We start from the raw sequence: 18,648 nt of genomic DNA, 5'->3' as shown, positions 1-18,648 counted from the left end.
AGGGTAAGGTGGTTCACACAGCCCATCTTGACCTCGCCAAGGCTTTCGACACCATCCCCCATTCTAGAATTATAGCTAAACTCACTAAACTAGGTATAAATCCCTACGTCACAAGATGGGTTGCCAACTGGCTCACTGACAGAACCCACACTGTAAAAGTTCCAGAATCCAAATCTGACCTCAAAGCGGTGACAAGTGAAGTACCACAGGGTTCCGTCCTGGGACCTCTCCTGTTTGGCATCTACTTCTCTGAAGTACAGGCTAACACAGAAGGCCTCTGACTAACTAAGTTCGCAGATGACTGCAAACTAGGAGCCATAGTCAAGTCCCCAAATGATATGGACATCCTACAGAAGGGCCTCGCTGAGACAGATGCCTGGTGTCAGAGCCATGGCCTCAAGCTCAATGCCAAAAAGTGCAGTGTCATCCCCTTTGGTAAAAACTCTGCACCCATGAACTACCACATAGGCAGCAATCTACTTAACACTGAATGTGTGATAAGAGACCTTGGGACCCAGGTGGACAGTAGTCTCTCCTTTGATAGTCACATCGCCAGAGTAGTCAGGAAGTCCTTCTACGTGGCACACCTCATCATAAAAGGGTTCTCATCCAGGACAAAAAAGGTCATTGTTCCTCTCTACTAGACACTCATTAGACCCACTATAGAGTACAACACCCCTTTTGGGATGTACCTCACAAGACATCTGCAGCAGCTGGAAAGGCCACAGAATTACCTCACAAAGAGGATTACTGGCCTCAAACAAATGCCCTACACTGACCGTCTCAAAAAACTCCAGCTTTACCCTTAGCATATCGCCTACTCCAAGGTGATCTCTGCCTAACATATAAAGCTATGTCAAACCCAGAGCTGTTGGACATGCTACACCTAAAGAAATCCCAATCCCTCCGAGCTACACGCTCTAGGGACCTAAATCTTGTCACCACAATAAACAGGACATGCTGGAGGGATAGATTCCTGTCCCAGAGACTTCCCATACTCTGGAACAGGCTACCCATCTATGTCAAGCAAAGTTCTTCATTAGCACTCTTCAAGAAAAATCTTGATGAGTGGATGGGAAATAGGAAATACACCCTGGGGATCACTTCTGTGTATCTGCTCGACAGTGGCACAAGAAAATAACTTTCTTGGGTGGCATAAGCCAGGGAACCTTGATGGCTAGGCTTACGTAGGCCCTTGGGCCGATAGCCTAGTACCTACCTATGAATTACTTAAAGGCCGTTGGGTTTGTCATACCAGTGACAATATTTGAATAAATAACATCACTTCAGTAATTTATATGTGTGCATGTCAGATCAGATTGTTCATTTTAAGACATGAAAATCAGATTAATCAATTATACTAGTTTAAAATGAAATGTGCTGTCTTTCATATTATAATTAATGTTGACTGGAAAATCACAAGAGTCCATGGCTATGTAACAGGATGTAACACAAGGAATTCAGAGATTTTTAACATACATTTTAAATTGCTTCATGAAATCAGACTGTCAGACTGATTAACTTGTATGTATTCAAAAATTGTGTTTTATGTTTGACTACATCCTAACAAAAGTACTGAAGATGAAAAAGGCTGATGTGGTTCTGCCTTCTGGCAACAGATCCATATTTTCTCACATTAAATAAAGCAGTTTGACAGAAGATTAGATTTTACAACATGACATCTTGCAGTTATCTGAAGTTAATCCCTATAGTTCAGTATGAGTATGATACATGGCTTTCAGACAACTTGCACGACAGACTTCAACAAGATAAATTCATCTATGTCTCTCTTACCAGATATCTCACTAAGTGTAATTAACAGGATTCCATCTTGAGCCATCTTCTTATGTTAAATTTAAATCAGATCAACTGTGTAAATGAGTCCTGCTCAAACTTATTAGGAACAAACTGGCCTGTCATCAGTTTGAATGACTCAACTCTTCATCTCTCTGAGGTAACCTAACCAATTTCTCCTCTACTGTCACAAAACATATGCAACACCTAATGAACACCTCAGTAATTTACCTGATCTATTACATCCATGTCAGTTAGATCAGATCACAAACTGACAAGACTACTGCATATCTACCTCACTTAAAAATACTTTGGAAATAATCCCACGAAATAAGGGGCGCTACAGAGCTACACTTCTACACACATGTATTTTGTATGCACATTTTGTACTCCTCAATATCAACTAACTGTGTGGTCACTCTGCAATGGTTATGCCTATTATTTCCACTATGGAGTAGAACCCAGTCATGGTACAACCATTAAATTCTTTTTCCATTTTATGTCAAACTCCACTCCCAAGCAGCTGACCTGGATGACTGCCAAAAGTCAGTTCCTACTTTTTGAAGCGCATGCATGCTTCTCTACATACACCGTGAAGGCTACTGTGCAAATGCACATGTCAGGTCCATACGATGCATGCCATGCATGTGTCCTTCAGTGGATGTCACCATTACAATAGACAAGACCAATCACTCAGGATGGGTAAGCTGGTACTGCCTAATCCCATTCTCCACTGTTGGCTCTTATAATGCTGCCTATGCTGCTAATCAATATGAGGTAATCTGAGCTGCAGTCAATGCCTTAACCCTCTGCCACGAGGAGCTCAGATCTACAGATGCTTATATGCAATTCTAGATAATAGTTTAACCTATAAAAATAACCCTTCTAATGTCTGCATGGCATTTAATGTGAAGGCTAATAGTATACAGAATTAAAGCTATGAGTCTTAACACTCTGCTTTCTGTAGTCCAACGTTTGATTCCTTTAGCATCCATTTTCCTACTGGGTCTCTCAGCAAGTCACTTAACCAGACTGCTCTCCCAGGTCACCCCGGAAAAGGTGCACTTCTGTTCAGTGGGATTGCACAATTAACAAATAAAAATAAATGCCTATCACTGTGTTACCAATCTCATCTGAAAGCCAGCTGGTTTAGCAGAAGCTCTATTCTCCTTACTTTTATTGCTAACTTTCTCCAGTGCCTTTTACACTATCATTTAAACTGCACAACAATGCAATAACCAACTGCACACTTTCATGGCTCATAAATAAACATTTGGGAGATTTTGCATTTTCATTCCAAATTTTAACAAGCAAATGACAAACAGACCTTAATTTTTCATACAACAAAATAAAATAGCAAATAGACAAAAAGAACATGTAACAGAGAACTCACTGAAACAAAACAACTTTATAAAAATGAAAAACACTTGAGTAATGCATTTCAACAAATCAACCAGTTAACTTATAAGGGCAGATTCAGAAACATGGCCAGTACTGTGTAGTGCTAATGATCTGAAAAATGCAGAGAAAAGAACTTCCAATTCAGTTAAAATCATACTAAATACCTTTATAGGCTCATAGGTGTATAGGTGTTTAGTAGGCTAATGATCACAAGGGTCTTTTTAAGCCTAGCCATGCATCCCAAATCTCTGACAAGTTATGTAACCTTGATAAGTGTAAGCAGGGGCTTGGGAGGTGAAACATTTACAAGCAGGGTCCTGAGAGATGAACCATTTACAGGCTGCCTGCGTCCATTATAAGCATAGGTGCCAAACCAGGGATGAATTTCCTGTTCCTCATCCAACTGTTCAAGTTACACTTGAAGTGAGTTAGGGAAGAACTCTGCTTCACATGGATGGGGGAGCCTGTTCCAGAGAAGGGGTAGTCTCTAGAAATGAAATGTTACTAGAACCAAGCAGGCAGCTGGAACACATAATGTATGCATATGAGCTCAACAGCATGAAGAACAGCAAGTCAGAGACAGCTATATTATGTACCAAAGCTGTCTAATAAATTTGTATTACACTGCAGTAATGCTGATTCACTAATGAAACAGAGGCTACTGTTCTCCTATGGAAGTACAGTGTTAGAGTACAGTATAATGCTGCAGACATGTGCTACCAGTACAGCAAACACAGAAGCACACAGGGTCAAACAAATTTTATGGTAACCATTTGAAATGTCAGGATTCGCTAAAGTGAGTCCCAAAACACGAAGGACAAATGGTTGAAAGATTGGACTTGCATATACCAAGTCTGAGATGCTATTTCTCTGAATATTCCCTTTTCTCTGAGGTTTGGCAATCCAGGAGATGGTATATATAAGTTTGGGGGGATGAGGGGCTTACTCTCAACATGGGGGCATGAAAGGGGGGGCTTGCCCCCTCCTGAAAATGAAATTTTAAGGAAAAGAGCAATTTTTGAGATTCGCTCTTATCCTGTGTTATTAACCCCCCCCCCCACCAGTTTTTCGGTAGTCTGCATTTTGAGTGCCGATATTTCAATGGATAGCCAAATTTTATATCTCAAGGCATGTGACAGAGACAGAGGGACGCACACTAACAACACACTCATAAATGCATCAGCCATACGTATGGCATACAAATGAGTAAAATATGGCATCAGTACACAAAACTCAGAATTTTAAAACTATCTTCCAAATCCAGCAATTTGGAAGGTATCAAAAATAACTTAAGCAGCTATTAGCCAACCACATTGCCCTCTCTTCTTATCTTTCCCATTTGAGCCACTAGTTTAGATTTTTTTCAGACTTACGGCATTCATATAAAAAGCCTGCTGTCCTGTCCACTATAAATTGCTGCCACTGCTGCTTCATTGGCTACATAAATGCACTGGCAGTAGTATGGCCCAACAGGGGCACCATAGTGCAGGAGACTTGGTACTTAAATGGCAAACAGAAACCCAAGTTTGTTTATAAGAACAAGTCTATAAAGCAGAATTTGTAGAATGGTAAAATAAACCATCCTTGTAATACCTATGCTAATATTCCAAGAGGTGATTATTTAGGTCATCAGATTACAAACAAAAGATATTTCTTTTGACAATATGCAGCCTGCAGTGCACTAAATGGGGTAAATGTGGTTATATATCTATATCTATATCTATCTACAGCAGACTCCCTCTTATCTGGTCTCGCTGGGACCAGACCTTAGGCTGGATAAACGAATAGCTAGTTAATCAGAAAAAGCATACAAAATAGCATTCATAGGTTATAAATCAGCTAGAATAACAGGATCTGTGTTAGTATGCATTTTTCTACTGAATATGAAGTCTAAAACTCAAATGTCTGTCATTATTTAGCCCAGAGGGGCAGAAGTGTTGTGCTTCTCTCTTGTCTTTTAATAGGGCTACAGCAGAAATTTGATGGTCAGTTAAAGAGAGGCCGGATAAGATGGAGTGTACTGTATCTATACATCTCTCTATCTAAATATATATATATATATATATATATATATATATATATATATATGTTACAAGTAATGCCCATAGTGAAAGCACATTCAAAATGAGAGTTCAAGAGCATACTTTAGGTACTGAGGTAACAAGACTGTACTGTTTAATCATATATCTGCTACTGATACAAGTCATTGTTTTAAGTTTTGGGTTCTGCAGATAATTTATGCTTCAACTAAAGGGAGTAACATGGATAATGAAACTGAATTAGATGAGTGTAGGTGGCACTATTTTCTGGTCCTATAAGGAACCAGAACCAAAAGCAGATGGGCACTGTTTTTACATCAGTATTGAAAAAGAAATGTTTAAAGCACCATATAATTAACTACAGTGCTAGCTTTTCAAAAACGGTATCTATGTAGACTAATTTTAACATTTACTTTAGACTAAAAAGTCTTCTGTGCAACATAAATGCTTACATATGAATTTTACTTACAGTTCTAATATTTTTTCTAGTTTAACAGTGCTTGAGGTTTATTTTTGGAATTTGGGAATTATTGTGCACGTCAATATGCTGGTGACTTTAGACAATTTTATATGAAATAAATGTTTTGCTAAATTATTTTTAGCCACTCCAACAATACAGCTACTTCTAAAAAGTTAAAAAGTATGAGTGGATATGGGCAGTATCATTTTCCTATAATGCAAGTTAACACCTGCACTAACAAATTGCTGTTCAGCTTCCGTCATCAGCTTACTTTGTTTCTTATCATCCTCTATAAATAATCTCCCTGCAAGTTGCACTTCAAAAACAACTCGCACCAATTTTCCAAAGCTGTACTAAATATTCTTCATCATTACAAAATGTATTATAAGAGATTCAGCTGTGTGTTTCTTGCTTTTTTCCATTGTACTGACCCCACTGGTAGAGTTAAAAGTCAGAGCCTCCAGAGGTATTGTCTGCTGTACTGTGAAGCATCTGTTCAGGTACTCTGCCTAAATCTTGGCAATGCCTGGATCAGAACACTTAGCTTATTACTAAATAAATACAAATGGTGTTTCTCCCAACTAAGCGGTTATTAGAGCTAGTTTAGCTGCTTCACAGCACTGTGCTTGAGATAAGTGGTGCCTGGGGAATCTGTCTTTGTCTGGCACAGTGCCCACAGTACTTACACATTCACCAGAATCACACAGATGTCGTACTGAAAACTGCAATCATTCCACAATAGTAAATACACAATTACAGATAAATAAATCATACTAATATACACAGTGATAGGTAATTCATGCTGAAAGGGAGCAGCCATCCTCAGTCTGTGAGCCAGAAACAGGTTTTGACAAGCAGAGTATGAACAGATGCTACCATTTCTTTGATTATCTTTCTCTGTAACTACTGTTATATTTACACATATTGAGGTTTATCTGCCCAGTCTATTGAGTTCTGTGTGTTTCATTTGTTTTCTTCCAGTCCTTGATTATTTGATATACTCAGCAATCCTACTCTACCAACATTTGTGTAAGTATTTATTCTCCTACATCCTTATCTTTTTCCTGCTGTTACCCCCTCCACTCTGACTTCACTGTACCTTGCACGTTAACCATTCCCTTATCTCGTATACCATTCTGCTCATACATGACATCCTGTCCTTTCCCTTTGTTAACTCCTCTGTATCTCACTAGCATTCCACAGCTTGCATATCTCCTTTTCTCTTCCACCTTTCACTACAAATACATTCATGAGGACTTTCCTTCTTCCAGCACAGGGATTTTCATACATAAGCACTATGAAGCTTTAGTCCTACTTTGTGACTAGAACTCCAGCCATTGTATTTAGATGGTTAATGCTTACTCTAACTACTGTTTTAGTCCCTTATAGTCAATGCATATGGTTTCACCGTCCCTGTATAGTGATTATATTCCAGCTAGACTTAAGCCATGTAAAATTATTTGTCTAGGGGACTCTCTACTACACTTGTGGACTGCAGTCCTATATGCAGCATACTGTATATGCTTTAAAACAGGTACAACATACTGACAAGTTGGCCACAGATCTTTCTAAAACATTCTACAAAGAAGAAAAATTGATTAAAGCCTTTTAAAATGTACAAAGCCATAATGTAGGGATATCCATTCAATACAAGGTCGATGTGATATAGTATTTCAATACCACTCTACTAGGCCACACTGATATGGTTGCACTATGCCCTATATGAGTGCAGAAATGAAAGCTGAAATGGTCAAGTATGGCAACGTATGGAAACTTGGACAACTTCTATCTAGAAAAGATACAAACAGCTCATGAGTAACAGCAGAGGGTTAGAGACGGCAAATGTGCCCTCTTTCAGAATACTCAAAGCAGCTCCACGTGTATAAGGGACTACTGGAAGAGGACTAATGCATTATTTCTTATCATGAACATTACTTCTACACCTACCTTTGATGCCTACGATGAAAACTGATGCAGGGAAGTTTCAAAATAGTGTCAGTGTGCGTTTCCTATAGATGACGGTCCTTTATACTATTCAACTACAAAAGGTAGCAGGCTAAATTTGGGAAAACTGCTCGTCTCTCTCAGCTGAATGTGTTTGCCACTCTTCTGACAAATAATTTACCTACCGACAATAAATTTCTGATATTTTCAGTAAAGGTTTTTGCTTGTTCTGTGGTTAAGTCATCACAAAGTACTTCAGAAGGAACAGTTTCCAGCTAATAGAAGGGAGTAATACCAACTCTCCTTAACAGGGATACTTCAATTTAAATAGCTATAACCTGACTGAATTTCTTTGTCAATATACTATGGTTATGGCGACAGAGTACATAAATAACTGATTAGCTATAAGGAGGTTTATCACATGTTTAAACATAGTCTACACATCTTCCAAATTTAGCACAAAGTAGAAACAGCACTGTACTCTATGACTAAAAGTTATTTGGTAACATGAATAAGGACAGATTGGCTGCAACAGAATTTTTGGATTACACTTTGTAGCTGATTTATAACAAAGTTTCATCAGTTGCCAATATGCTGACACCCCGAAATGTAGCTATCCGCACTCAGGGAAACAATATCTCAAACTGGCAGATGTGAAATGTGAACCATCCTGAGTGAATCTTCCCATCTTCACAACCACAGTGGGCTCCCGTCACATTATATTTTTCTTTGGTCTAGGGGTTTTAACAACTTCCCCCCTTTCAGCTTTCATTCCTACTTAAAACTGGTCAGCAGACCTCCCTTTCACCAGAAAGCACTTGCACTAGTAAGGTAATGTGGGAAAAAATGGATCCTTATATCATAACGAACACTTTTTAACTTGCAATGCCAAAAACAACAGTCCCTTTGCATCTCCTACTTATATTACTATATGCCACCCAATCTACTCCAACCTTCATCAATCTATATTAACAAAAACTGAACAATGCTTTGACAACACACTTAAATTCACGACTAACCAGCATGCAAAATTCTACCAATGTCTAGTCAACAACTAGACTGGCTAGACCTTCCATACATTCTATCACCCAGTTAGCAACTGCTCATTCAATTATCTACTAACTACCTAACTGTCCTGTACTGAACTACAAATCATAACAGAATCTTACAATCTGTATGATCACTCCACTGACAAGTCCCTATTAACCATAACTAAAACCAAGAACTCTGCTGGTCTGCCTCTGTACTCAAATTAAGTCTCCACAATCTGGAATTCTATCCCTACTGACGTCAGACAACAAATCAACCTATCTGGTTTCAAAAACTTACTAAAACATCACTCATTCCCTTTCTCATTGTGGTTAAATGAGTCTCTGAATTGCATTTCCATGACCAGATAAAATTCAACTTTTGGCTACAAAATGAAGAAATATAATTTTGCTGGAGTCTACAGAGTACAGGTAATTAGCAGCTATACAGAAAAGCAAATTTCTGAGAGCGAGACAAAAGGCAGAGTACTATGACATATATAAAAATGCATAAAGCAATGGCAGAGATACTGAAAAAGATGACAGCAAATGTATACAGCACAAGTGCAAATGTCAATGCAGAAACGCTATCAAAAACAAATTTAACGGCGGGTGGAGCCAAGATGGCCAACTGATAGCAGCATTTTTACAGACCTCCATGAAACTAGTATAAAAAACAGGAAATAACTTATTTTATTTTAGTAAAAATACTTAGAATTGATAGATGAAAGTATAAACTATATTATTAGTAACTTCGGTGAACTTAGGAGAGTTGTTTTCCTGTCACATTATAAAGAAGAATATATCAGTTGTGGAGACGAGCACTTAGAAGATTTCTCGTTTTAACATGGCTTTAAAAAAAGAAATGCAGCTTGGGACATCTGGTCTACAAGAACTCTCACTAAAAATGGATGATTTTAAGGAGAATTTACAAAACCTCAAGGAACTTATACAGCAGCATCAATCCAGAATAACACACTTAGAAAGAATTCCTGAATGATCTTGATGGAAGACTGAAGGAAGAAGAAAGCCAGAAAGATTTCCTTATCAAACAAAACACTCGCTTTCTCAATAAAGTACATGACCTGGAAAACAGGGAGAGAAGGTTAAATATAAGGATTTTTGGCATCCCTGAGAGAGCTGAAGGAGAAGATATCATTTCTTTCCTGGATACCTGGATTGCAGAGATTTTAGATTTAAAGGAGGGTCTGTCCTTTGGTATTAAAAGGGCTCATAGAGCTTTAGGAAAGCCAGTGTCAACATCCTCCTCTACTCCTCCCAGATCAATAGTCATAAAGTTTCTATCTTATTTGGACAAGGAGCTCGTTCTAAAATCTGCCTGGAGGAAAACTCCATTAAAATGTAATCAAAACTCAATTAGGTTTGATAATGACTATTCTACCAGGGTTTTGGGACAGAGGAAAAAGCTTGGCCATTAATAAAACTGTTAAAGCAGAATAACATCAAAACTCAACTTGTCTTTCCTGCCAGAATAAAAATCCTATATCAGAATGAAATGAGATCATTTAATGCCCTAGAGGAAGATATTGAATGGGCATCTGCATCTCTGAAGAGAGTTCCCCACTAAATCTCTCAAAGCATCTACTACTGCAAATGGACTTTAATTTGTTTTACACTTGATAAATTTTCAAGTAAGGTATGTCATGACAATATTACTTATGGTTTTTCTTTCTCTTTTTGCTTTTTTCATTTCTATACGTTTTTGTTCATATACAAATTAAATAACTGTTTATGCTTTTTAGTATAATATTACTGGTTTATTGAGTGATATAATTGAATAGTGAGCTATCTTTGCTTTTATGACCTTAAGATGACATGCTTTATTTCAAATAATATATAGCCCTTTGCCCTGCTAAATGCTCTTCTGAGTTATTACACACGCATAGTCACTGCTAAACTGTTTTGGATACATGGGATAACAGGGAGTATCTATGATTTAGTATATATTAACTAGTTTCTTTAACATTTATAACTTCTGATTGTTTCAGAATAAATATTGGTACCTGTGTGAACAATAAGCTGTTTGCTGGCTTTTGACATAATTGGGTGTCTCTGACAGTTATATGCTTGTATGTTTTATAGGACAAGGTTTTTAAATGGTTATAAGTTATGTTTCCTGTTTGTTCCTGGTAAGTGCTTGCTTCAGAAAATGACTTTGTATTTAAAATAAGAATGATGACATGAATTTATGGGCTGTTCCGCCTATTAATTAGAGGCTTTAGCTGGGATCTGAAAGTTTTTATGTAATGGGAGAGGTGTGTTTTTTTTTAGAATGCTTTTAAATGACTGTTTCGGATGTTCTAAATTTGCCCGTTATATAGAGTTTAGTTATGGGAAAGGCTGTATGAAGCAGTTTTTTTTTTTTATGTGTGTTGTATGGTTTGTGATATCCGGAGGTGATTTCTTGTGTACTGAATGTTATTTTATTGTTTGGAAGTATCTGACAGTTAAACTTTGCATTTGTTACTGTAAATAAGCAGACTTTGTGATACAGTTAAAGTGAGGTCAGGAAACTGTACTGTGTAGTGTGCTGGGCGGGAAAATGTCAGTTTGAAATTTAAGAAGTGAAGCTTTCTTACTTAGCTCGTGACATCATGCATTCTATGCATGCAGATCAGATTACATTACATCTAATGTGTATATGCAAGCCTAATTGTGAATGTCAAGTCTCTGATTGGTTAATATAGCATAGTAGACTTCTTTTACAAGAATTATGTGCTACACTGTCTGCAAACATATTTATGGCTCCCTTTTATAATAGTGACTATATTCTGTGATCAAATATATACAGAAATGTTATTTTTTCTTGTAAACAGTTAATTATAGCCACTATTTCTAGTGAATATACTGGAGTTTTTTATGAATAGATCTTTACAAATAACTCTCCTATGCAGTTAGCAGGTGTTTTGTATAGTTTTATACATTTACAGGAAATGCCTATGACTAATGGTAATAACTGTAAGGATACTCAAATACCATACTAAATCCTAGCAAATATAAATAAAGTAAGTAAATAATTTTGACTGAACTATAATTACGTTGTATCTAATATGTTGATTTTCTTGTTGCAGCTTAGATATTTATGTTTCAGATGTCATGTTTTCAATTATAAAGTCATGTTTTTAAGTATATTAGCACTTTATGACAGGGAAAGAGCTCAGTAATATCTATGATTTGTGATAACATAACAAACAAGTTATGAGTTTCAGTATTACCCTATTACTATGGTAGATATTTACAGCTATTTCTATCTTAATTTTGTCTTTGAGTCATTCACTTTTAAGACCGGTTATCCATAGTAAGTTTTAAGCTTTATAGCCGCGGTGGTGCAGCGGTAGCGTTGTCGCCTCACAGCAAGAGGTTCTCCCGTTCGATTCTCGGCTACAGCACATTCTATGTGGAGTCTGCATGTCCTCCCCACAGTCGAGTGGCGTTTGAAAGATATATGTGTGTGTGTGTGTGTGTGTGTGTGTGTATGTATGTATATATATATATATATATATATATATATATATATATATATATATATATATATATAGATGGGTTCACTTTATAATCTCAAAATTCTGAAATACCGAATTTCTGAATATCGAGATCATAAAGCCGAAACACCACAATCCCGAATGGCCATAACTGCGAAATTCAAAATCCCGACACTTACATGCACACAACTGCCCCTCACACACAAACAAAACTATCCTACACTAGAAACAGACCCCCCCCCCACTTATATATTCTAACTCCTAGACTGCACAATCACACACAAAAAGGCAACTCACACCCACACATTTCACAGCCCCTTGCACACACACACATCACAACCAAAACACACACTAACATACACTATAGTACATAACCTACACACTCATACAAACTTACCTGCACTTACATCCATTCATACACCGCAACACCAGAAGCTCTGAACTTCAGGATTTCGAATTTTGCGCTTTTGGTGTTTCGCGATTCCGAGCATTCGGGATTAGAATCTCAGAAAACTGAAATTCTGTATTTCAGTTTTTCGAGCTTCTAAAGGGAATCCATATATATATATATATATATATATATATATATATATATATAAAACACCACACACACACACATATATATGTGATACAAGTCTTTATTTGAGCAAATGAATCTGTCATTGTAGGTGTATTACAGATTGTTGGACTGCTTCAATAAATGCATATCTTTATATATATATATATATATATATATATATATATATACACACATACATACATACACATACATACACACATACTGCATGTATGTTGTGGTATAGTACCTTCTAGCAACCAATGTCACACCTGTGAAGCTTTAAGGTTAAGGCACACAATATACATATGCCCCAACTGGAGGAGGCTACACCCCCCTTCCTATAAAAGGGAGGGCTTCATTAACTGAGCAGCAGACACTCCCCTCTCCGTGGACAGGGGGCGTTTGATAAAACAGAGTTGCGGATAGAAGAAGCTGAGCAATAGAAAGACACAGAGGTAAATGGAAAGCCTTTGACTTGAATTTCTCAACAAACAGTGAACTATTGTATGTTGAGTGTGTGGCAGAAATACAATACTATCAAATATAATGCAATGTTGTGTTGTGTTGTTGGAAAGAATAGGCTTAAAATGGTTTGATGAAAAAGTGTGAGAATCTGTTGGGAGAAGTAATGCTTTTAAATTTTTAAAATAAAGCTGAATATTTTATTTACAAATACGTCATCTGTGCATTCTATGAAAGCTAATAACAAGTATTACAGATGGAAATTTTAGCTAAAAGAAATTAACTGGACCAGAAGGGGAGGAGATATTATGGTAAAATGGAGAACAAAGCTAAACATGTCTGGTCACTGTAAAATTTTGGGTACTCTTAAGTCATTAAATGTTCATTCTTTATAAATATCAGAGCATTTTGCCAATAATACTGTTATCCTGAATGTGCTGCCACTATGTATTGATTTGCCCCTTTGAAAATGATATGGGTGCCAAAATCACCATGCTGTATGTTGTAGCTGCTATAGTGTAAATGTGAATTTATATGTATACTAGTGGTGGAAAATGTACACGTGCCTCCCACAAAATAAAAAGATATATGTAGGGTGAAGAAGTATTGTATATTCATCAGTGTAGAGCCATCATTTTACCAAAATATTCTGCCTCCAACAATACGTTAATACTGCAACAAATTTACTAAAAAATTATCCAGCACCATGTACTTTCTGTGTGGACCTTACCAAGAGCAGCTACAATGTTTATGAACTTAGCTATACATACAGCATAAAGAAAGGATCGCTATGTCTGGGAGTCCATGCTCCCCAAAGAAAGACATGAATAATGTACTCTGTGGTTTATTCAGATCATAAATTCATTGTAACCATTGGTCAAGGATAAATCACAAAAAAAATTCAGCCAGTAGAGGTTAATGAGTTATTCACAAATCAAATTACACAGCTACCTCCACTGCACCATATGAAGTTCTGTTTTTCTCTATGGGATTCTGAACTCTGGCTTGCAAGAAAATATCTTAAAAGGTCAGTTCATCCATTAATTTCAGGATGACTCTTTGAGAAGACATATCTGCAAGTGTTTGGAATATTGCTCCACAGAGAAAGTTTACTCCATGCTGGTGAATTTGCCTTGTCATCTAGTGCTTGTTTAAATGCCTTCAAAAACAGTGATTTACCTGTGCAATGTCTCCATTGCATCACACTACTTATGTCTAGATTTTTACAGAATGTCTAGAATTTTGCCCCATGTTTTTTGGCCATTTTCTCATAAAATTTGCAGTTCTCTGACAAATCACAGAAGACTGAAATCACTAAATGATATACATTTAAGTTTCAGACTTTATATCCTTCAGAAAATGCATGCTGACACAAAACCTGTTATTCTAACTACTTTCTAAGTTTATAAGAACAATCTGTTCTTAATTTTAGGCCTTTGTCCTCCCAATATTGTTCATCTTTTTCCAGATTTCTTGTGTTTAGAGGTATGTACTGCATACACCCTGCACTGCCATTATATTTACTGGACCTGCACGACTGGTGCCCATGGTTGCACCAGTTACAATAAAGTTCTGTTTTCATCACTGATATTGTTAAAGTTACAACAGATGTGGCATGTGGGAGACATGTTTACAACAAAGCCAAATGCAGTGGCAGTTATGTTTGAATGCTGCCACTCCCCAGTGCTGAATGACTGTATTAGCATTAACAGTGTACTGAAGTTTAGAGCAGATACGCATTAAATAAAAAAATAAAAAATTTTTTTTATTCATCATATACTGATAACATAATTTGTATTTATTAATTTTATTTTTTTTTGGTAAATATTAACTTAATACTGTTGCTCAGTACTAATTGTGTAATATTTATAATGTCACATGATATTTGTTGTGATCTATGATCAAGACTGCCTTCGTGTCTTGCACAGTAGTGTAATCAAATTCATTCTGATGAAGTTCTGTGAATTCTGAGGGCGAAATTGCTCAATCTAGTTTGCTAATTAAATTGTGGTTTTACTCTACCTAACTTGTCAACGTTTTTACTGGTTGAAATATTTAATGCAAGTGTCTGTAAATGCTGTCAGACTACTCCAGATCTAATGAACAGGGGTGAACTACTTACAGGTCCATGGCTTGACAACAGGCAGTGATAATGCTGGTTCTTCTTACTCATTACTACTTTATCTGTTATTACACTGAGATTAAAACCCACATTTAGCTAGGTTACATGTCCCCAGTGAATTATAATAATTTGTGTTAATGTGAATTATTTTAGCAAGATTTTGTCTTGTACTTATATGTCTTCTATATCATATTTTCTTGTTTCTAAGCAATATGACACTGTTTTAGTACTAAAAGCATTTGCAGTTTTATTTAGTGGAGTACTCACTTTGATGTTGAGTTAATGCCTGTTTCTTCTGTAGCTTCACTTGTATTGAGGTATCCAAATGTAACGTCTTAATGTCTAACAGCATTTGAGCTGTGTTTTGCTCTTATTTGTAATGTTCGTGCGCTTCTCTCCCTGTGGCTAATAAAATGGGCACTGTCCAGTTGTGTACTTGGTTATCAAAAGCCAAATGAATAAACAAAAAGGCAGGCAGACAAAGGTACACAGCAGCACCTGATGGATAAGGAGTAGGTGCCCTCTTGTTAGTCAGCAGACTACCTGTTTCCACTCTGATCCCTAAATTGTCAATCAAGATTTCAGGTACAGGCTCCAGTGAAGAAGCAGACTGCCTTCTTTCTAGCTAACCCCAAAAGAAGAGTCATATTTTAATCATATGTACTGTTTGATGTCCTTCACCATTCTTGACACTGCAACCTCTTCTAAAAATGTGTTCAACTGCCCCTTCAGCAGAAAAATACTGTTTTATACTACCCCTCAGATATACCCCATCCATATATGCCCATTTGTCAAAGTTTTAGAAAGATGTCCAGCTCTACTCCTTTACTGTATTTGTAATAAGTCTGGTATATAATGCAGAGGGTTAAGATTATAAAGCTGTTATTGAGCTGTTCCCTGTATCCAAGGTTTGATTCCCTCAAGCTCACTTGCCTACTGCATGACTTCGAGCAAGTCACTTAGACAGTGTTTTCAGGTTGTATCTGAAAAAGGTCCAAGTGGTTCAATGCTCAATCCCAGTCAACAACCCCCCCCCCCAAAAAAAAAATCAATATAATAACTTCTGTCTTATCCCTCATCTCCTTGGTATCATTGTCATTCATCGTATTGTTACTTCTGGGGGCTCCAAGACATTTCATTTGCCTGTCTTTGGACTGTCTCCATATTATATGTACATATAGGCATCTGATAAGCTGAGGGAGACCTTCAGCTGGAGAAATGAGCACAGCAAAGATGCAGTAGCAAACTACAGCCACTAGGACCGAAGAAGAACTGCAGGCCTAAAACCAAAGACATGCATAACTTCCTTTTGTGCCTCATTAAGCAAAACACCTGCACCACTCATAAATGAGAAAAAAGGTAATACTATTTTTAAACTAAAAATAAACAGTATCTCAAGAATAAAAACATACGGTGCATAGCTAAATTATTGAAATGTAATATTTTAATACTTAACTTTATGGACGCTTACAGAATAACTTACCCCATAGATGAACATACACTTTTTCCAATTATGGTCCACCTTCACCTAACCCTAACACCCCAGCACCCCATCCTTTAAGGTGCTCAGTTATGACTTAACCCCTATAGAATACATCTATCTCCTCTTCTTCTGCAAACCTTACAGCCCTAACTATCTCTCAAGGACAGAACCTTTAAACAACAAATGTTTACTATATTACTTTGTTGCAGGAAAAAAGTGCTCAACAACACACGGTTGGGTTGTAAATACTGAAAATACAGTATTACTGTTCTTACTGTTGGGAGTAGTAGTGTTGCCTCACAGCAAAAGGTTCTCTAGTTCAGTTCTTGGCTGGGATACCTTGTTTGTGGAGTCTGTATGTTCACCATGTATATTCTTTAGGTAGTCTAAATTTCCTCTCAAGACCTAGAGACACATGCAATAACTGTATTAATGACTATTAATTGTCTGTGGGAATATATGAGATTTGTGAGTATTTGCCTTGTAAACTCTATGGATGGTATTGACTGTTCATGGGATCATTACAGGTGTCAGATGCAACTTAACAACACTGGATGGATGGAGAGCAGATTACATTTATTGTGAAGAAATGTATACGTATGTTCTATCCACAGGCTAAACCTGTATAAAAGTTAACAAAAATCAGCACTTACCCCAGTCATCAAATAAAATAAAGTTAATAAATGAATAATAAGTAATAATGCAAACCTCGGATGTTTAAGTCCGTTTGCAAAAATGATGAAATTTAACCTGCAAGTGTCAGCTTCTTGTAGTGCAATGTACATTACAGAAACTTACAGAAAGACACAATGATGGAAAATGGACTATACTGCAGCTGCACACGTATGCAACCCTCAGCAATAAAGTTAGTTTTCATTGTGCTAAAACCTTTCGACACAGCTTTCTCCTTTGGCCTCACGATGGTCATTGGGTTCATCAGAACCTTCCACCCTCAGCTCAGAATAGCTTGTGTGCGTACTGATGCATAGCCACAAAGTGTAGTTCCTCTCCATTTCCCCGACAGAGTAACATTAAACTTCAGTAATTTTGGTTGTTGTCATTTGGGCTGTGGGCTAGTTGGTGAACCACCACTCTGCAGGTTCGGGAGCTTTTTCATGCAGCTTGCATGATCACAAGAGCAGCACAGACACATATGCTCCAAAGGCTTTCTCTATATGTCTGTGTGTATAATACCACGCATTAATGCAACAGTGCTGATTAGTGATTCTCTGGTCTCCATTTCACTACGCTTGTCTATTCACCAACCATCACAAGCTAGCCTCCAATTGCTCAATATTGTTTTTATTTTTTCCAGCACACAGACAGCAAGTCAAACTCAAGCTGATGGTATTGTAGACGAATTCTGTCAGCATGACATTAAGGCAAGAAGCCTTTTATCATAACTGGTGATATACTACTAATGCAGATCTGCAGTTTTGCAATGATAATTTTGTGGGCAGAAGAGATGCAGTTATATCATGGCCACTAGGTTAGCAACCTTCAAGCCCCCAAACCTTTACATTGTAAAGCAGTGCAATTCCTGCACTAACCACACATAAAAGCCAGCTCTGTTGCACTACATCATACAAGTGGAAAGCACGCCTGATAAAGTTAACATGCTTTTCCTACAGTCTTTAAAAGGAAAGGAACAAGGACAACACGTGTTCAAGAACAAAATAATGAAATAAATGACTCTTACCACATTCATTCCAGGGCTCATCTGACAAGTCTTTGCAATCTTTCTTGGAGTCACAGACCTTCTTGCTGTCAATGCACTCTCCAGACCCACAGAGGAACTTTGAAGGTCCCTCACATTTCACTGCTGGTATAATAAAGAAATGAAGAAAAAAGGG

At 37.2% G+C, this 18,648-nt stretch overlaps 1 protein-coding gene across 1 annotated transcript in view; it reads right to left on the bottom strand.

Moving 5' to 3' along the window:
- The window catches only part of LRP8 (LDL receptor related protein 8), a 1,993,970-nt gene that overhangs the window by 460,574 nt on the left and 1,514,748 nt on the right, over positions 1-18,648 (bottom strand). The window contains exon 7 of the mRNA XM_044085444.1: positions 18,495-18,617. Within this exon, the coding sequence (XP_043941379.1) occupies positions 18,495-18,617 (123 nt within the window). The remainder of the gene's footprint in view (positions 1-18,494; positions 18,618-18,648) is intronic.

The sequence above is a fragment of the Protopterus annectens genome, chromosome 10.part0 (assembly GCF_019279795.1).
Source record: "Protopterus annectens isolate FY-2018-M chromosome 10.part0, PAN1.0, whole genome shotgun sequence".
Classification (NCBI taxonomy): Eukaryota; Metazoa; Chordata; order Ceratodontiformes; family Protopteridae; genus Protopterus; species Protopterus annectens.
This window is presented reverse-complemented; position numbering and strand designations above follow the sequence as displayed.